Raw genomic sequence first — 21,925 nt, 5'->3', positions numbered from 1 at the left:
GCAAAAGAATACATATGCTTTGACACCATTTATGAAAAGTTTTAAAATATGGAAAAGAAATCATTTTACTGCAAATGTATATATATCACATATACACATGCAGTAAAAATTTTGAATAAGATCACAAAGCTAGTCAGTTACAGGTCTAGGATTTGTATCTATGTGTATCCGTGAAATCGCCTTTGCACACTGAAACCCCCTTTGCAAAAATTCTATCAGTGAGAAAATTATAGCAGTGGAGAAGATCTGATCTAGCCAAACCCCATCTTGCCTTTAGCTTTCAGTCTGTCCTTAATTATTCCTGGGCTTAAGCCAAGATAACTTTGGGAGACATTTAGTTTAATAGTTTAAATAATTACAGTCCTTCCCCAAAACTCAATTGCCTTTGTAAAGCTAATGAGAGACCACCAGACAAGGGAGATAGATGAGCCTGAATTCTGTTAAGTGTAGACATAAGTGATTGCCAGCCATTATTCCAGAGGTCACAAGATATGCAACTTCCCCAATTACTCCTGCAGATAACATCACTATTGTAGAATCTAGGATTGGCCTTTTCGGGTATATTTTTAAGTTTTTTGCATGTTTGACTACTGATGGCTCCATCTGGACCCACCAACTGTTCCTGTGGCTCCACCCAGAAACGACTCAGTAGGCAGGAGGACCATCTCCCATACCCCTATGACTGCACCAGTCAGCAGCAAGCACCCATTGCCTAGCCACCCCTACCCCTTTCCCCAGACTACCTTTGAAAAGAAACCTAGCCCCCAAATGCTCCAGGAGGCCGATTTGAGTAATAATATAACTGATTTGAGTAATAATAAAACTTCTTCCATTTTTCCACTCGATGTTGTGTAAAACTCTTTCTCCACTGCAATCCCTATACCTTGATAAATCATCTGTATCTGGGCAGCAGGCAAAAAGAATCCACTGGGCCACTACATCTGGATCTAAAGGCCATGCATTTTCCACTACAAGCTAATTAACAAGAGGTATCCTTTCCCCTCAGAAACAACTGGACACACCTGTGTAGATTCTACATAAAGAACAGCTAAAGAAAATCTGGTTAATACTTAGCCTAGTATACTTATCAGGAAATCAGCAACAGTCTTTCTCTGATATTCCTGAAATTGTAATCCCCACCTTACACTTGTATCACTTGTTTTCTAAATATTAATATACGGTAAAAATCAGGTGGCTGTGTGCTATGGGAAAATCTGGAGGAAAAGATAACTTTAAAAATATACTTTTTTGGCTCTGCTTGCTACTGAAAAAAAATTTTTTTAAGAAAATATACTCTTCCCTCCCTAACATTAAAGTGAATCCACAGAAGATGTGTTTGGTGAAGTGTCTGGTGGTGAATACTAAGCAGAAAGGGCAGACTAACACAGCCTTAGAGCCTGGATAAAATCCTGGTGTCCTGAAAGTTTGACCGTGGGAAATCTGGAGGATAAGGTCTATCTCTGGTCTGTCTATCTAACTTCTGCACCTTGTACATAGTAGAGGCCTGACAGATACATGCCAACCCATGTGTGCATGCAATAATTCAATCCACAATTAGGAACATTGTGCCAAAAGGAGACCCACCAACTAAAAAGAAATACAAATTCTTAGCTTTCTGTGACTACCCTTTACTGCCTTTGCTGGCGAAAACAAAGAAGAAAAGAGGAGGCTTCAGTATTCAAATACTGCCAGTTCCGCAGTGAACTCTAAAAATGGTTACTCTTGGGATACAAGGAACCCCCACGAGGATAAACAGCCTTTGAGGTTACCTGAATGCCCCAGCAAAGGGCACGACTACTTCCGGAGCCGCACCGGAACCCCTTGGCGGATTATGTGGGTTCCTGCGGGAACGATTTAAGAATAGGACTACTTCCTGCTTCTGGATATGGGCCGGTGAAGGGAAAGGAAATAGCTCTACGAGCGGCATCCTGCCTGCGCTAGCGGCGGTGGAGGAGGAGGCAGAGAGGAGCGGAGGGCGGAGTAGACGGAGGAGGCTGCTGCAGAGAAGAAAGTGTCAGAGCCGGTAAGTGAGCCAGTCACCTTAGACCAGGGGACAGCGGACAGCGCCCCAGGGCTCGCTTCGCAGATATGTGGTCCCAAGTTGCTGAGCTGCCCCATGGGGTCAGGGCTGTGCTTCGTCGGTCGCCTGTCAGTCGGCGCCGAGAAGAGACTGTTGGGGTGCTGGGGCCGGGCCTCGCGGAGCGCCAGAGTGCGCTCTCGCTGGCTGACAGCCTATCTCGGGAGCCAGAGGAGGCCCCGGGCTGTGTCCTGCCTGGTGGTGCTGGGGTTCCGCACCCTGGACAGCTTCCCCAGACAGTGTTTGGAATTCAGGGAAGGAAGAAAGTACTGTGCGCCCCCATTTAACCCTCGGGACCTGGCGAAATCCTGCTACGTGGGTAGTGAACATTGTATCGGGGACTGAAGGAAATGCTTGTAAAGAGTGTTAGTCTGGAGCCATACTTTCCATGCCCTGTTCAAGCTCCCTGGACTGTCGGAAGCGGAGTTGTTTGTAAAGGCAAATGCAGACGCCTCCTCCTCCTGTCACTTCGGGACAAGTTAACAATCTTCAGATTCGTTATTAAAGCAGCGTGTACCCTATGTGATCTATCAGGTTAGTACTGCTGTGGGTATCTGGTGCTTGCTCTGTAAATATACTTGATGTCGAGATCACAGTTAAATATCTCCAAGCACTTTTTGAAGAGAAACAAGACTGACCTAACAGGCGGGACTATTTAGCATACTTTCCCTCACCTTTACTTTAATCGTTTTAGCATGCAGAGTAAGGATGGTAATCTTAAATATACTAGATTAAGTTATTGTGCATCTGCAGAAGGCCTGTGGTATAATAGGATATGAAACTCTTGATAACTGACGAAATGAGTGAAATTATTATATAAAGATTGTTACTGTAAAGATCAGAAATAGCTTTTATTAAGTTCCTGCTTTTCTGTTGTCTTAGGTTCGGCTTTAGAGTGTGGTGAAGGGTACTTTTCATGGTGCATGGAAGGAAAGCCAATGCGCAGGTAGGCATTTAGGAAGAAAACCTTTGGTTCCACTGATTAAAATTCAGCATGTAATAATTTAAATTTTTAAAAAAGAGTTTCAATCTTACTAAATTCTGCTTGGAACTAATGAGTCTTGTTCTACAATAAATCAAAAGTAATATTAAGAATTAATAGCTTTTTAATAGAATAAAATACAGAAGTTGTTTCTGAAAACTGCTGTGGATTGTATGTAGTGCTAAATACTTACATTTTCCTTTTTTCATGTTTTTTACAGTAAATAATCATTAAGTTCATTATGATACTATATGGATTTATTATAATCTTCAGTTCCCTATAAAATGTAGAGGATTCTGTTCCCATGTAAGAATCATAATTATTTATAATATACTGTACTGCATGCCTAATTCTGGTTTTGGTTATTTCCTTGATGTTCAATCATACATTTGTTCTGTTAATTAAAATAGCTGCATTGCAGGGAAGATTGTATAAGGACTAAAATAGGTATTAGACATAATAACTTAGTCCATAGAAAAATAGAACAATGTCTGGGAAAATATAGACAATAAATAGGCCCTCCCAACCCTAGAATTTAATAATGTTTTTTCTCATTCTGTTCTAACAAATGAGACTAGAATCTTTATGATACAAAATCATCCCAGTTCTATTTCTTTGGTTTTTACATTTGTTTTCTGTTTATTGAACTCTATTTAATCATTTGTTATTTAACATCAAAGATAAACAACTTCTGCAGTTCTTTTAAGAGAAGAAACATTTTATAATGGGAATATGACTTATAACTCAGAACTTGGAGCAAGAACCAGAATGTATATCTTTATCCAAATCTGTTATTGGTTTATCAGTTGACCTTGAGCTGTTCACCTTCTCTGTACCCCAGTTTACTTCTTTAGTGTATCTGATCAGGATATTGGGGATTAATGAACATTTGCAAATGCTTTAAGATCTCCAGATGAAAAGATATTATCAAGATGAAAAATACCATTATCTTATTTATATTTTACTCTGTAGTAGGAATAATATTTTACCACAATGTACATGAAAAAATTAACAACATAATATTAAATACTTCATCACTTCAGTTCTAACATTATTGAAAACCCACTGATTGTGTCTCATCTCCAGCTACCATAAAATGTCATATCTTATGTAATTGCTAAAATAAGAGCTTATTATTTTTTAAAAGAATAGCAGAGTGTGGGAATGTTTTTGGTTTATCAGTAGTCTATATAAAATATTTGCTTAATCACTCATACCTGCTCCTTTTTTCTTGCTTTATTACATAATACTGTCAGCTATTCAGAATCATGCTGGATAATTCTAGTGCCGTTAATCGTTAAGCTACGGCTCTTTCTTCATCACTGTCATTTGGCCAGAGCCTAGCCTACTCACATTGGTCTCTGGTCTTACTTTCACCTGCTTCCTACATTCAATTATGGTCACACTTCCCTATCCTTTTCTTATTGGGCTATCATTTTTGCTGATTGAACCCAGAAGGCAGTCTCTGTAATGCTGGGTTTATACTCAGTTGCTATTAAAGAAGCTTTGAGAAGTAACTTTTTATATTGAGACTATTTGAATACATGTTCATTCTGTCTACTAGATTGTGAGCTCTTTTAGTCTCATGTCTTCCTATATTTGCATCACTAGCACCTAATGATTACTGAATAATTGTTTGAATAGGACTGAACAGTTTCTGCAGACTTTCCCCCTCCAAAAAACAAAAAAAATCTATGAACAAGACTGAAAATTATTGTTAAAGGTATTCTAATTTTTGATTATAAAGTTTTATGAAATCAATTGGCATTTTATTAGTAAAGTTTCATTACATCATTCCTTTATGTACTATCATTTGCATAGCACAATGCAAAATTTAAAAGATACAATAGGATATTCAGTGAAAAGTTAACTCTCTCATTGCTGACCCCAGTTCCCAAAGGCAACCACTGTAAGCAGTTTCTTATGCATTCTTTTAGAGGCATTGTAGTTCATACACAAATGTATATAAGATGTCTTCTCTTTTCACTTTTTTAATTTTTATTTTGTAGATACAGGGTTTTGCCATGTTGCCCAGATTGGTCTCAAACTCCTGGGCTCAAGCAGTCCGCCTGCCTAGGCCTCCCAAAGTGTTGGGATTACAGGCGTGAGCCACCACACCTGGCTAACATTAGTAGCTTTTAAAAAGAGAAGATGGCTAGGCACAGTGGCTCACATCTGTAATCCCAGCACTTTGGGAGGCTGAGGTGGGCTGATCCCTTGAGCCCAAGAGTTCAAGACCAGCCTGGGCAACATGACAAAAACCCCATCTCTACAAAAAGGAAACAAGAAAAATTTAGCCAAGTGTTGTGGCAGATGCCTGAAGTTCTAGCTACTCAGGAGGCTGAGGTGAGAGGATCACTTGAGTCTGGGAGGCAGAGATTGCAGTTAAGCCGTGATCATACCATTGAACCCCAACCTGGGCAACAGAGCAAGACAGTGTCTCAAAAAAAAAAAAAAAAAGACACAAATGTTGTAGGGCATAGTGGTTCACACTTGTATTCCCAGCTACCCAGCTACTTAGGAGGCTGAAGCAGGAGGATTGCTTGAGCCCAGGAGTTCGAGGCTGTGGTGATCATGCCACTGCACTCCTGCCCGCGTAACAGAGAGAGACCCCATCTCTTAAATAAATAAATAAGAAAATGCATTTGAAAGGACACTGTCAGCATATCATGCACATTCTTCTGTATCTTTATTCACTTGAAAAATTATTTTGTAAATTGTAACAAATGCATATAGACTTACCTTATTCCTTTTAATAGTTATGTAGTATTCCATTGTCTATATGCACCTTAGTTAACCAGTCCCATTTGAGAGAGATTTATTTCAACTGTTTTGCTGTTACAACCAGTTCTGTCTGCAATGAATATCCTTGTAGGTGGTTTTTGCCCAGATGTGTAAGTATAGAATAAGTTCTGGCTGGGCGCAGTGGCTCACACCTGTAATCCCAGCACTTTGGGAGGCCGAGGCGGGCAGATCACAAGGTCAAGAGATCGAGACCATCCTGACCAAGATGGTGAAACCCCTTCTCTACTAAAAATACAAAAATTAGCTGGGCATGGTGGTGCGTGCCTGTAGTCCCAGCTACAGTGCCAGTCAGGAGGCTGAGGCAGGAGAATCACTTGAACCCAGCAGGTGGAGGTTGCAGTGAGCCAAAATCGCGCCACCGCACTCCAGCCTGACGAAAGCATAAGAATCCGTCTCAAAAAAAAAATAAAATAAATTCTTAGATTTAGAATTGCCTAAAGATTATGTACATTTTTTAATTTTGGTGGACATTGACAAATTTTTGCCCTTAGAGTTACACAAATGCATAGTCTTTACCAACAATATGTTTGTTTCCCAAGATATTAATTTTTAATCATTCATTTTATTTAGAGATACCAAATATTTTGTAATTAATTCTGCCAACTTTCCTTAAATATATAAATAGAAAACTGAGCTTGATTGTAGAAATTGGTTTATTCATATATCAAACCTTTATATAATACCACTCTATTCCTGTATATTGTGTGATACAGATCAATTGATGAGAACAGATATAATGATACAGTATTGGCGTGGTACAGTGACTCATACCTGTAATCCCAGCACTTTGGGAGATGGAGGAGGAAGGAAGATCACTTGAGCCTAGGTGTTCAAGGCTGCAGTGAGCTATGACTGTGCCACTGCCCTCCAGCCCGGATGACAGGGCGAGACTTCATCTCTAAAATATAATTAATTAATTAATTAATTAACAAACAATGTTAACAGAATTTTAATAGAGGTGTAAACTTAAGAGGAGGGAACTGCTCTGTGGAGATGAGGAAGCATCACAGAGATGGTAACATTTGAGCTGGATCTTCTAGGAAGAATAAGAATTTACTTCTAAAGAAGGGAGTTAATTAAGGACACCATAAAAGGAAGGAACAGCTTGTGCAAAAAAAAAAAAGATAAGAGAGAGTATCAAGACCCAGAATTGTCTGACATGCATGGAACAGTGAGTATATGTGGAGTATAGGGTATTTTGAGGAAGAAGGGGAAGTAGAAAACATGGAAATTGAGGCTACAACCGTGGGAAAGAATTCAAACTTTATCCTTTAGGTATTTAAGAGCCAATGGACATTATTATACACATCGTTTGTTCTTTGAACTGATTTCTAGGCACATAGGGGATGGATTGGAAAGAGGGAAGAAATTATGGCAAGGAAATGAATTTAAAGTAGTTGTGGTAGTTTAGATGAAAGATGATGAGAACCTGAAGTATATCTATGGCAGTGAGGGTTGAGAGAAGAGGATGGAGTTGAGAGCTTGTATAATAGTAAAATCAAAAGGATTTGTTGAACATGGAGTGAGGAAGAGGTAGTGTTATAAATGACTCCAAACTTAGGAAACTAGATGCTGCCATGATAAGATTAAAAAGAAAAATACAGGAAGAGGAACAGGTTTCAGTAAGCCAAGAATAGATTCTGTTTCATATACTTTAAGATTATTGTGTTAGGAAACAGCCAGGTGGAGATATCCAGCATGTGATTGGAATATGACTCTGGGGCAGAAGAGAGATTTGGGCTAGAAATTTTTTTTAAAAAATGTGAGTCATCAATACTAAGAAGGTTCTTCAAGCTGTAGGCATAAGTGATGGTAGAACAGAAAATGAGAATGCTGAGGACAGAACTGTAGTGAGTACCAGGGGTGTTTACGATGGGGCCTAGCAGGAAGACCCCATAAAGTCTCTAAAATGAGTAAGAAGCTTTACATGCTTTGGGTCTTATTTTATTTAACAGTATCTAGAGTTTTTATTGATAGTTTTTTACTCACATTGAAGGATAGCTGAGCTACTCCTTCAGTTCAATTTCAGAAGACAAAATTTCCAATCTCATATCTTTGAAATTTTCAATTTGTTCTACTCAGTCTAAAGTGTATGCTTAAAAATAGTGGAAAACATAAACTTGCTTGATTTGACTATTCCCTAGTGTGGCATGCACTGTAGGTTAGCTTGCACATCTCTTCCTTTCTTCCGTCTACTATAGACACTAGAAAATTAAATACTCTGAGTTCTTAGTTGTCTCTGCATATGGGAAGGGCTGTGTGACACAGTGCTACCAATGAGATGTCAGCAGTAGTTGTTGAGGGGTATTCTAGGAAGGCTTTTGCTATCCTGATATAAAGGGAAACTAGCATGCTTGCATGAGGATTTACCCTTCCTGCTCCATCTTGGTCTCAATCACTGGACCAAGGCACCCAAGGCTTGTGCTCATTTTATCCAATAAGCAGTGATGAGATGTCTTGGGACTAAAACATTCACAACCAGGTTTCAAATAAAGAGGTTAATAGCTTGGCTTTCTGGTGTGGAATCAGGTGTGGAATATAGTGCCTATTGGGACCCCTTCTACTAAGTAGAAGTGGCACTTGGAGATGTTATTTCTGTTTTGAGGGTTTATATACTCAAATCTCCAGCTGTCTCTATTCAAGTATATTTAGGACTATAAATGAGGGTCAGTGCAACTGAATCTTTTTTAAGGTCAAGTTGTTAATTTTCAAAGTAAAACAAAATTTTTGAAGTAGGAAAGATGAAATGTTCATTTAGATAGCGTATTAGTCCATTTTGCATTGCAATAAAGAAGTACCTGAGACTTGGTAATTTATAAAGAAAAGTTTATCTTGGCTTATGGTTCTGCAAGCTATTCAAGAAGCACTTGTCACACATGTCACCACACCTGGCTAATTTTTAAATTTTTTCATACAGATGGAATCTCATTTTGTTGCCCAGGCTGGTCTCAAACTCCTGAGCTCAAACGATCCTCCTGCCTCAACCTGCCGAAGTGCTGGGATTACAGCTGTGAGCCACCATGCCCAGCTAGTTTTTACATTCTTAAATGGTTGAGGAAAAAAGGCAAAAGATGAATGATATTTCCTGAAGTGAAAATTATGTGGATGGACACCAATGGCTGGGGGCACGGTGGCCTACACTTGTGATCCCAGCACTTTGGGAGGCTGAGGCAGGAGGATCACTTGAGGCCAGGAGTTCTAGACCAGCCTGGGAAACATAGAGGGTCTTTGTCTCTACAAAAAAATTAAAATTAAGCCAGGCGTGGTAGCATGCACCTGACAGCCTAACTACTCAGGAGGCTGAGGTGAGAGGATCGCTTCAACCAGGAGTTTGAGGCTGCAGTGAGCTGTGATCATACCACTGCACTTCATCCTCAGTGACAGAGCAATACCTTATTTCTAAAAAAAAGAAAAAAATATTCTACTATACTGATGCAGTAATAAGAGCATTATTTTTTTTTTTTGCTATGGTAATTTTTTTTTTTTTTTTTTTGACATGGAGTTTCGCTTTTGTTTCCCAGGCTGGAGTAGTGCAGTGGCGCAATCTTGGTTCACTGCAACCTCCGCCTCCCGGGTTCAAGCAATTCTCCTGCCTCAGCCTCCCAAGTAGCTGGGGTTACAGGCATGCGCCACCACATCCAGCTAATTTTTGTATTTTTAGTAGAGATGGAGCCTCACCATGTTGGCCAGGCTGGTCTCAAACTTCTGACCTCAGGTGATCCAGCCACCTCTGCCTCCCAAAGTGCTGGGATTACAGGTGTGAGCCACTGCGCCTGGCACTATGGTACATTTAAAAGAAAAACGGAGACATTAGCTTAGTTTACCCACATTGTACTTAGGTGAAATAAAAAATTGTTTATATCTCAGTTCAACAGTAGTATCTTTATGTACGTAACTAAGGTTGTGACAATAACACTTTACTTTCAGCATGCAGTGTCAGTATTCCAGGAATTTTTGAATTGGTCTTCTGTCTTTAATTGTTACTTTTTTAAAAAAGAAGCTTGATTGTACCACTGTTAATCATGTGATTTATTCTTTCAGCATCTACTGTGTACAAGGCACCATTTTAGCTCTGTGGTTAAAAGCATTCTTGATTGTTTATGTGGATGGTAAAAATTATTCTTTAACTGCTCAGCTTTATGTTTTAGTCTTTAAAATTGCCAAGCATAAACAGTGATGTTTTTACCAGATATATAAGTATTTTGGAAAAATTGGTTGTTGTTGGAGAAAAGAAGAACCATGTTTTTTATTTTTGTGCTATATCTTTGCAATGCACATGCAATTTCTTCTCCCTAGAATGTCCTTATAGATTTTTCTGTCCTTTTCAGGAGACTCCTTTTACACTTTAGTGTTTTATTATACTGTAGTTCCCGTCAGTGCTACAGCTTTGGAAGTAGCAGACTGATAGGGATGCTGTCCTTTGCAGGCTAGATATTAGACTCTCTCAGTAGTTGTAGATGATTAGTATCTGAGAGAGACTCACATGAGGCTGACCTAAAACTCAGTGATCAGAATGCTTGAGTCATCCCCCTTTTAAGTAGCATGGTACTTTTGGAAGAATTTTCCATCAGAGGACTGCTTAATGAGTTTAGAATCGGAAACAGAAATATAACGATCTGGAGCATGGATGTGAGATATTTCACTTAAGCTCTGGGAAAACCCAGAGTAATATTCCTACTTTACAACAACAACCTTTGTAGTAACCTGATAGGCTATACCTGTGAGATCCAGAATCTTTCTGAATGATGTTAAACATATACTTCATAGATTTTGCCTTTCTGAATGACTTTTACGCTTTATTGAGGTATAATTGAGGTACATATTTTATGTATACATTTTGATGAGTTTGGGCATATGTATATACCCATGATATCACCGCAATCAAGGTTCTAAACATATGTATCACCTCCAAAAATTCTTTTATATATATATATACACATACACATACATGATATATATGTTTTGGGGATTTTTTTTTTTTTTTTTTTTTTAGAGATGGGGCCTCACTATGTTGCCTAGGCATGGCAAACTCCTGGGCTTAAGGGATCCCCCCACCTCAACCTCCCAAAGTACTGGGATTACAGGCATGAGCCACTAGGCTCAGCCTCCTCCAAAAATTCTTATGTTTGAACCACATCTTTTGTCCTGGTTGCCCTCTTACTAGTTATTCATGTATCTCCTCCTCTAGAGATTGCTTCTTTATATTACTTTGAATTTTTCACAGTCTATAGCAAAATGCTTTGTGTACCTTAAAAGCAATTAGTAAATATTTGTTAAAAAAATAATTATTTTAATTAAGAGGCATAGATTGTCTTTTCTCTGCATGTTTATATAATGTGATCATACAAAAATCCAAATATCTTATTTCTAATTATTTGTCAGTAATTTGTGACTTTTACCTAGTAATTTAGCACCTGAATTTCTACATATGAAATATGAATATAAGATACAAATTTTCAAGCCAGGCATGGTGACTCACACTTGTAGTCCCAGCTACTTAGGGGGCTGAGGTGGGAGGATCAGTTGAGCCTAGGAGGTCGAGGCTGCAGTAAGCCGTGATCAAACCGCTGTATTCCAGCCTGGGTGACAGAGCAAGACCCTGTTGCAAAGAAAAGATACAAATTTGTATCTTATATATTATCTAGAATGACTTTTTAAAGATAATAAAAGTATTTTAAGTATTTTATAAGTACTTAAAGGTAATTCTGAAAATTTCTTAGACCATTCCCGTTAATTTCAGCTAGAAAAGGGATGACGTAAGTTCACTTTGTTATGCTCATTCCCTTAAATATGAAATGCATTTTATAGGCTTCTTTTACCAAATTATTTGACTCTTCTTCTTGATATTTCACTGGTGAAGTTTTTCATGATGACTGAATCTAAAAAAAAAAAATCTGTATTTGGTGAGTTTCTTGGGCTTTTAAAAATAGTTGTACAGAAATTTGGATAATCCATAAGAAAAAACAAAACAAAACCTCATTTTGAATTGCTAAATCATCCTAGAAACTCTTCCCTCTCCTTGCCTCCCAGCATTCACATGAATTACAGTTATTAAATATTCACAGTACCTCAGGAGATGCGTGGTTTACCCTAAAGCATCCAGAGGCCTGCTCTGCTACTGAAAGCTTCTTGATTTTGAGTAAGTCACGTAACCAAACTAGTTTCTTCATCTGTAAAAGGAGGGCATTATGCTAGATGATCCAATGATCCATTCTATTCCATATCTAGATCTCCACACAAGCAAGAATGGGCTGTATTCATATTTAAGGACTTGTGAAGAACACCAACTTGTAAAATTTATAGACACATACATATATACTGTGATCCTGTAAGGCAGTGTTCATCAAATTTGAGCAATTTACAGATACCCTACCACCTTTTTGTCCAGAACCCATTTTAGAGGAAAATAATTATTGCAGCTTCTAAAGAATATGTCCTTTAACACAAGTTTAGACAACACCTACTTAAATGTACAGGAAATGCCCAACTTACAGACTTCTACAGTTTATGTATACTAGCTCTAGCCATCATGCTTCTCTAAAGCCTCTGTTTAAAAACCAAAAACGGGGAGCCAAGATGGCCGAATAGGAACAGCTCCAGTCTACAGCTCCCAGCATGAGCGATGCAGAAGACGAATGATTTCTGCATTTCCAACTGAGGTACTGGGTTCGTCTCACTGGGGATTGTCAGACAGTAGGTGCAGGACAGTGGGTGCAGCACACCGAGCGTGAGCCAAAGCAGGGAGAGGCATCACCTCACCCAGGAAGCGCAAGGGGTCAGGGAATTCCCTCTCCTAGCCAAGGAAAGAGGTGACAGATGGCACCTGGAAAATCAGGTCACTCCTACCTTAATACTGCGCTTTTCCAACAGTCTTAGCAAACGGCACACCAGGAGATTATATCCCGCGCATGGCTCGGAGGGTCCTATGCCCACAGAGCCTCACTCATTGCTAGCACAGCAGTCTGAGATCACACTGCAAAGTGGCAGCGAGGCTGGGGGAGGGGCGCCCACCATTGTCCAGGCTTGAGTAGGTAAATAAAGCAGCTGGGAAGCTTGAACGTGGTGGAGCCCACTGCAGTTCAAGGAGGCCTGCCTGCCTCAGTAGACTCCACCTCTGGGGGCAGGGCATAGCCAAAAAAAAAAAGGCAGCAGAAACCTCTGCACACTTAAATGTCCCTGTCTGACAGCTTTGAAGAGAGTAGTGGTTCTCCCAGCACGCAGCTTGAGATCTGAAAACGGACAGACTGCCTTCTCAAGTGGGTCCCTGACCCCCAAGTAGCTTAACTGGGAGGCACCCCCCAGTAGGGGCAGACTGACACCTCCAACGGCCGGGTACTCCTCTGAGACAAAACTTCCAGAGGAACGATCAGGCAGCAACATTTGTTGTTCACCAATATCCGCTGTTCCGCAGCCTCCGCAGCTGATACGCAGGCAAACAGCATCTGGAGTGGACCTCCAGCAAACTCCAACAGACCTGCAGCTGAGGGTCCTGAGTGTTAGAAGGAAAACTAACAAACAGAAAAGACATCCACACCAAAACCGCATCTGTACGTCACCATCATCAAAGACCAAAGTTAGATAAAACCACAAAGATGGGGAAAAAACAGAGCAGAAAACTGAAAATTCTAAAAATCAGAGCACCTCTCCTCCTCCAAAGGAACACAGCTCCTCACCAGCAATGGAACAAAGCTGGACGGAGACTGACTTTGACGAGTTGAGAGAGGAAGGCTTCAGACTATCAAACTGCTCCGAGCTAAAGGAGGAAGTTCGAACCCATGGCAAAGAAGTTAAAAACCTTGAAAAAAGATTAGACGAATGGCTAACTACAATAACCATGCAGAGAAGTCCTTAAAGGACCTGATGGAGCTGAAAACCATGGCACGAGAACTACGTGACAAATGCAGAAGCCTCAGTAGCTGATTCAATCAACTGGAAGAAAGGGTATCAGTGATGGAAGATCAAATGAATGAAATGAAGCAAGAAGAGAAGTTTAGAGAAAAAAGAATTAAAAAAAAAAAAAAACGAGCAAAGCCTCCAAGAAATATCGGAGTATGTGAAAAGACCAAATCTACATCTGATTGGTGTACCTGAAAGTGACGGGGAGAATGGAACCAAGTTGGAAAACACTCTGCAGGATATTATCCACGAGAACTTCCCCAATCGAGCAAGGCAGACCAACATTCAAATTCAGGAAATACAGAGAACGCCGCAAAGATACTCCTCGAGAAGAGCAACTCCAAGACACATAATTGTCAGATTCACCAAGGTTGAAATGAAGGAAAAAACGTTAAGGGCAGCCAGAGAGAAAGGTCGGGTTGCCCACAAAGGGAAGCCTATCAGACTAACAGCTGATCTCTCGGCAGAAACTCTACAAGCCAGAAGACAGTGGGGGCCAATATTCAACATTCTTAAAGAAAAGAATTTTCAACCCAGAATTTCATATCCAGCCAAACTAAGCTTCATAAGTGAAGGAGAAATAAGATCCTTTACAGACAAGAAAATGCTGAGAGATTTTGTCACCACCAGGCCTGCCCGAAAAGAGCTCCTGAAGGAGGTACTAAACATGGAAAGGAACAACCGGTACCAGCCACTGCAAAAACATGCCAAATTGTAAATACCATCAAGGCTAGGAAGAAACTGCATCAACTAATGAGCAAAATAACCAGCTAACATCATAGTGACAGGATCAAATCCACACATAACAATATTAACCTTAAATATAAATGGACTACATGCTTCAATTAAAAGACACAGACTGGCAAATTGGATAAAGAGTCAAGACCTCTCAGTGTGCTGTATTCAGGAAACCCATCTCACATGCAGAGACACACATAGGTTCAAAATAAAGGGATGGAGGAAGATCTACCAAGCAAATGGAAAACAAAGGCAGGGGTTGCAATCCTAGTCTCTGATAAAACAGACTTTAAACCAACAAAGATCAAAAGAGACAAAGAAGGCCATTGCATAATGGTAAAGGGATCAATTCAACAAGAAGAGCTAATTATCCTAAATATATATGCACCCAATACAGGAGCATCCAGATTCATAAAGCAAGTCCTTAGAGACCTAGAAAGACACTTAGACTCCCACACAATAATAATGGGAGACTTTAACACCCCACTGTCAACATTAGACAGATCAACAAGACAGAAAGTTAACAAGGATATCCAGGACTTGAACTCAGCTCTGCACCAAGTGGACCTAATAGACATCTACAGAACTCTCCACCCCAGATCAACAGAATGTACATTCTTTTCAGCACCACACCACACCCATTCCAAAACTGACCACATAGTTGGAAGTAAAGCACTCCTCAGCAAATGTAAAGGAACAGAAATTATAAGAAAGTGTCTCTCAGACCACAGTGCAATCAAACTAGAACTCAGGATTAAGAAACTCAACTCAAAACCACTCGACTACATGGAAACTGAACAACCTGCTCCTGAACGACTACTGAGCATAACGAAATGAAGGCAGAAATAAAGATGTTCTTTGAAACCAACGAGAACAAAGACACAACATACCAGAATCTCTGGGAAACATTCAAAGCAGTGTGTAGAGGGAAATGTATAGCACTAAATGCCCAGAAGAGAAAGCAGGAAAGACTAACATCACAATTAAAAGAACTAGAGAAGCAAGAGCAAACACATTCAAAAGCTAGCAGAAGGCAAGAAATAACTAAGATCAGAGCAGAACTGAAGGAAATAGAGACGCAAAAACCCCTTCAAAAAATCAATGAATCCAGGAGCTGGTTTTTTGAAAAGATCAACAAAATTGATAGACCGCTAGCAAGACTAATGAAGAAAAGAGAAGAATCAAATAGACGCAATAAAAAATGATAAAGGGGATATCACCACCGATCCCACAGAAATACAAACTACCATCAGAGAATACTATAAACACCTCTGTGCAAATAAACTAGAAAATCTAGAAATGGATAAATTCCTGGACACATACACCCTCCCTGGACTAAACCAGGAAGAAGTTGAATCTCTGAATAGACAATAACAGGCTCTGAAATTGAGGCAATAATTAATAGCTTACCAACCAAAACAAGGCCAGGACCACATGGATTCACAGCCGAATTCTACCAGAGGTACAAGGAGGAACTGGTACCATTCCTTCTGAAACTATTCCAATCAATAGAAAAAGAAGGAATCCTCCCTAACTCGTTTTACGAAGCCAGCATCATCCTGATACCAAAGCCTAGCAGAGACACAACCAAAAAAGAGAATTTTAGACCAATATCCCTGATGAACATCAAAGCAAAACTTCTCAATAAAATACTGGCAAACCGAATCCAGCAGCACATCAAGAAGCTTATCCACCATGATCAAGTGGGCTTCATGCCTGGGATGCAAGGCTGGTTCAACATATACAAATCAATAAATGTAATCAATTCCATAAACAGAACCAACGACAAAAACCACATGATTATCTCAATAGATGCAGAAAAGGCCTGTGACAAAATTCAACAACCTTCATGCTAAAAACTCTCAATAAATTAGGTATTGATAGGACGTATCTCAAAATAATAAGAACTATCTAAGACAAACCCACAGCCAATATCATACTGAATGGGCAAAAACTGGAAGCATTCCTTTTGAAAACTGGCACAAGACAGGGATGCCTTCTCTCACTACTCCTATTCAACATAGTGTTGGAAGTTCTGGCCAGGACAATCAGGCACGAGAAGGAAATAAAGAGTATTCAGTTAGGAAAAGAGGAAGTCAAATTGTCCCTGTTTGCCGATGACATGATTGTATGTCTAGAAAACCCCATCATCTCAGCCCCAAATCTCCTTAAGCTGATAAGCAACTTCAGCAAAGTCTCAGGATACAAAATCAGTGTGCAAAAATCACAAGGATTCTTATACACCAATAACAGACAAACAGAGAGCCAAATCATGGGTGAACTCCCATTCACAATTGCTACAAAGAGAATAAAATACGTAGGAATCCAACTTACAAGGGATGTGAAGGACCTCTTCAAGGAGAACTACAAACCACTGCTCAACGAAATAAAAGAGGATACAAACAAATGGAAGAACGTTCCATGCTCATGGGTAGGAAGAATCAATATCATGAAAATGGCCATACTGCCCAAGGTAATTTATAGATTCAAAGCCATCCCCATCAAGCTACCAATAACTTTCTTCACAGAATTGGAAAAAACTACTTTAAAGTTCATATGGAACCAAAAAAGAGCCCGCATTGCCAAGTCAATCCTAAGCCAAAAGAACAAAGCTGGAGGCATCACACTACCTGACTTCAAACTATACTACAAGGCTACAGTAACCAAAACAGCATGGTACTGGTACCAAAACAGAGATATAGACCAATGGAACAGAACAGAGCCCTCAGAAATCATGCCACATATCTACAACTATCTGATCTTTGACAAACCTGACAAAAATAAGAAATGGGGAAAGGATTCCCTATTTAATAAATGGTGCTGGGAAAACTGGCTAGCCGTATGTAGAAACCTGAAACTGGATCCCTTCCTTACACCTTATACAAAAATTAATTCAAGATGGATTAAAGACTTAAATGTTAGACCTAAAACCATAAAAACCCTAGAAGAAAACCTAGGCAATACCATTCAGGACATAGGCATGGGCAAGGACTTCATGTCTAAAACACCAAAAGCAATGGCAACAAAAGCCAGAATTGACAAATGGGATCTAATTAAACTAAAGAGCTTCTGCACAGCGAAAGAAACTACCATCAGAATAAACAGGCAACCTACAGAATGGGAGAAAATTTTTGCAATCTACTCATCTGACAAAGGGCTAATATCCAGAATCTACAATGAACTCAAACAAATTTACAAGAAAAAAACAACCCCATCAAAAAGTGGGCGAAGGATATGAACAGACACTTCTCAAAAGAAGACATTTATGCAGCCAACAGACACATGAAAAAATGCTCATCATCACTGGCCATCAGAGAAATGCAAATCAAAACCACAGTGAGATATCATCTCACACCAGTTAGAATGGCAATCATTAAAAAGTCAGGAAACAGGTGCTGGAGAGGATGTGGAGAAATAGAACTTTTACCAACTTTTACACTGTTGGTAGGACTGTAAACTAGTTCAACCATTGTGGAAGTCAGTGTGGCGATTCCTCAGGGATCTAGAACTAGAAATACCATTTGACCCAGCCATCCCAATACTGGGTATATACCCAAAGGATTGTAAATCATGCTGCTATAAAGACACATGCACACGTATGTTCATTGTGGCACTATTCACAATAGCAAAGACTTGGAACCAACCCAAAGGTCCAACAATGATAGACTGGATTAAGAAAATGTGGCACATATGCACCATGGAATACTATGCAGCCATAAAAAATGATGAGTTCATGTCCTTTGTATGGACATGGATGAAGCTGGAAACCATCATTCTCAGTAAACTATCACAAGGACAAAAAACCAAACACCGCATGTTCTCACTTATAGGTGGGAATTGAACAATGAGAATACATGGATACAGGAAGGGGAACATCACACACCAGGGCCTGTTGTGGTGTTGGGGGAGGGATAGCATTAGGAGATATACCTAATGTTAAATGACGAGTTAATGGGTGCAGCACACCAACATGGCACTTGTATACATATGTAACAAACCTGCACGTTGTGCACATGTACCCTAAAACTTAAAGTATAATTTAAAAAAAAACATTAAAAAAATTTAAAAAATAATAAAAATAAAAACCAATAATGGCTGGGCACGGTGGCTCATACCTGTAATCCCAGCACTTTGGGAGGCTGAGGCAGGCGGATCACGAGGTCAGGAGATCAATACCATCCTGGCTAACTCGGTGAAACCCCGTCTCTACTAAAAATACAAAAAATTAGCCAGACATGGTGGCACACGCCTGTAGTCCCAGCTACTTGGGAGGCTGAGGCGGGAGAATCACTTGAACCCAGGAGGCGGAAGTTGCTGTGAGCCGAGATTGCGCCACTGCACCCCAGCCTCCGTGACAGAGCCAGACTCTGTCTCAAAAAAAAAAAAATCAGTGTGATGGCATGTGCCTTTAATCCCAGCTACTCAGGAGGACTGCTTGAGCCTAGGAGTTCAAGACCAGCATGGGCAACTTAGTGAGACCCTCATCTCAAAAATTAAAAAAAAATCAATAAGTAAAAAAACCCAGCAACAACAAATGGTAGAATAATCTGAAAAAGAGAGAGATTCTTTTCCTTCTCCCTTCTTGTAGCTATTGTTCCTTGTGTCTTGGGATTTCAAAACTCAGGCCAGTGGCATTTAAGCTTTTTTGATATAACCTGCAGTTTACGAGGGGAAGCAGTGATGCATATCTATACAAATTTGTGTGTGTACATACACACAATTGAACATGCTTAACTAAATGAAATGTATGCTGTCACTTTCTATTTCATTTTTTAATGCTTCTTATGAGGCACTGAATTTTACAACTAAACCTAGTCCCCGTTTACAGCACTCTTACCATAGAAAAATACAAACCTCCAAATAAACTTTTAGATTCAACTTTTAAATACTACTTATTTATAAATTGAAGAATGTCTGTTTATGAACTTATTCACTTATTTTATAATCATACCGAAACCTCAGTGATTCAGACCAATTTGACAGGAGCAATTTGACATATGTAGTACTTTTAAATGAGGCTTATCATATTTAATATCTCTAGATATGAAATTAGACCCAAATTAATCTAACAAAATCTTGACCTGGAGGCTCTTTGGAGTCCTGCTAAATCAATCATTTAGCTTGCCATTTTCTTTACTATTTTAATTTTAATAAACTTTGAAGAAAAGATTTCTATATAAAGATAAACTTCAATCCAGACTTTTTTTTTTTTTTTTTTTTTTGAGACAGAGTCTCTGTCACCCAGACTGGAGTGCAGTGATGCAATCTCGGCTTACTGCAGCCTCTGCCTCCAGGGTTCAAGTGATTCTCATGCTTCAGCCACCCAAGCAGCTGGGATTACAGGCATATGCCACCACACACGGCTAATTTTGCTGTAATTTTATTAGAGACAGGGTTTTGCCACATTCACCAGGCTGGTTTCAAACTCCTGGCCTCAAGTGATAAGCTTACCTCAGTCTCCCAGGGATTACAGACATGAGCCACCACACCAGGCCGTCAGTCCAAACTTTTTAGATTGTCTTTAATTTGAAATTTAACTATTAATTGAAGCGTGTTAACTTGGGCTTAATTTTTAAAATGGATAAGCATAACCACCTGATCTAAAAGTTTTATTGCTATAGTAGCTCAATTTAAATGGTTTATGTAGACCAGGCATGTTGGCTTATGCCTACAGTCCCAGCACTTTGGGAGGTGGAGGCAACAGGATCACTTGAGCCCAAGAGTTTGAGACCAATCTGGGCAACAGAGTGAGACATCATCTCTACAAAAAATTTAAAAAAAAAATCACCAAGCTAATTACGTTTCCTTATCGCTTGAATTACAAACATTTAAGGGGAGAAAAGAGCTTATAATAATACTGCCGTCTTCTCTCTCTCCCCCATCATTCCTATAGGTGTACCAACATTCGACCAGGAGAGACTGGAATGGATGTAACAAGCCGCTGCACCCTTGGAGACCCCAACAAACTGCCAGAAGGGGTTCCCCAACCTGCCCGCATGCCCTATATCTCAGACAAGCACCCTCGACAAACCTTGGAAGTGATTAACCTTCTGAGAAAGCACCGGGAGCTATGTGATGTGGTGCTAGTTGTGGGCGCCAAGAAGATATATGCCCATCGAGTCATTTTGTCAGCCTGTAGTCCCTACTTCCGAGCTATGTTTACAGGAGAATTGGCAGAGAGCCGTCAGACAGAAGTAGTGATCCGAGACATTGACGAGAGGGCTATGGAATTACTGATTGACTTTGCGTATACCTCCCAAATAACAGTAGAAGAGGGCAATGTTCAGACTCTTCTGCCAGCTGCTTGCCTCCTCCAGCTGGCAGAAATACAGGAAGCCTGCTGTGAATTCTTAAAGAGACAATTAGATCCTTCTAACTGCCTGGGCATTCGGGCTTTTGCTGACACACATTCATGTCGTGAGTTGCTGAGGATAGCAGACAAGTTCACCCAACATAACTTTCAAGAGGTGAGTTGCACTTGGTGTTCCAATGCACCGATTTGTTGGAGAGCAATATGGGTTCACATTCTGCTAAATAACACTTGCCTGGGTATTTCCTGCTGATTCTAACTCATAATAGCAAATAAATAAGTTATTATAAATCCTAAACCTGGCTTTTATTTTAGAGGCCAATTTTGTGTTCTACCAGTAAGTTAAGATTTAGGGATTTATTCTCCCTAACTGTATTCATAAAAGTATTTTTAAAAAAATTTAAAAAAGGTTTATTTATAAGCCAAAATAGAGTAATTCACAAGAGGATCTATGCCTGATAGGATACCTGGTATCATGATTTATATAAGACATTTCCTTCCTGATTATGTGGATTATTCAGAATAAATTATAGATTATAGGTTGTTTGGTAAACTAATAATCTGAAAAGATGAGTTTAGATGTTATCAAAATAATTTTCATTAGACCTATCTTTCCCTTATTTATTTAACAAATATTTGTAAAGCTACTATGTTTCAGCCACTGTGCTTGGGAGCATAGGGTACAATAGTGAACAAGAAATCTAGAGTCTCTGTATTCATGTAGTTTATAATCTAGCAGGGAAGATAATCATTAAATGCTTAATTATACAAATAATTAACTACAGTTAATGGGTGTTACAAAGAAGCAGTCCTGGATGATTTAAGAGTGTATTACAGAGAAATTTAACTTTGGTTCTGGAACAACTTGTGCAAAATCCCAAGACATTAAAAAGCATCACTAGTTTGAAGACCTGAAAAAAACCCAGTGAGACCCAGAGACCAAGGAAGGTAGAGGATGTTACATAGTGATTACACAGAAAGAAGAGGGCTAAATCACACTGAGGTTGATAGACTATGTTAAGAATTTGAGATTGGCCTGGTGCAGTGGCACATGCCTGTGATCCCAGCACTTTGGGAGGCTGAGGCGGGCAGATTGCATGAGCTCAGGAGTTCAACA

At 39.6% G+C, this 21,925-nt stretch overlaps 2 protein-coding genes across 3 annotated transcripts in view; one reads left to right on the top strand and one right to left on the bottom strand.

The window, feature by feature from the left end:
• Positions 1-1,892, bottom strand: part of ANKRD45 (ankyrin repeat domain 45) — a 101,868-nt gene extending 99,976 nt beyond the window's left edge. The window contains exon 1 of the mRNA XM_063710813.1: positions 1,770-1,892. The gene's annotated coding sequence lies outside the window, so the exon portion shown is untranslated. The remainder of the gene's footprint in view (positions 1-1,769) is intronic.
• KLHL20 (kelch like family member 20) overlaps positions 1,881-21,925 on the top strand; it is a 71,574-nt gene continuing 51,529 nt past the window's right edge. Inside the window, exons 1-4 of one of the 2 annotated variants that reach the window (XM_019026741.3) lie at positions 1,896-2,023; positions 2,480-2,611; positions 2,960-3,023; positions 20,392-20,965. In XM_019026741.3, the coding sequence (XP_018882286.1) occupies positions 3,001-3,023; positions 20,392-20,965 (597 nt within the window). In that variant the 5' untranslated portion in view covers positions 1,896-2,023; positions 2,480-2,611; positions 2,960-3,000. Of the gene's footprint in view, positions 2,024-2,479; positions 2,612-2,959; positions 3,024-20,391; positions 20,966-21,925 lie in introns of both variants that reach the window. The other variant, XM_004027921.4, reaches the window with a different exon arrangement.

This window comes from Gorilla gorilla, chromosome 1 (genome assembly GCF_029281585.2).
Source record: "Gorilla gorilla gorilla isolate KB3781 chromosome 1, NHGRI_mGorGor1-v2.1_pri, whole genome shotgun sequence".
NCBI classification, from domain to species: Eukaryota; Metazoa; Chordata; class Mammalia; order Primates; family Hominidae; genus Gorilla; species Gorilla gorilla.
This window is presented reverse-complemented; position numbering and strand designations above follow the sequence as displayed.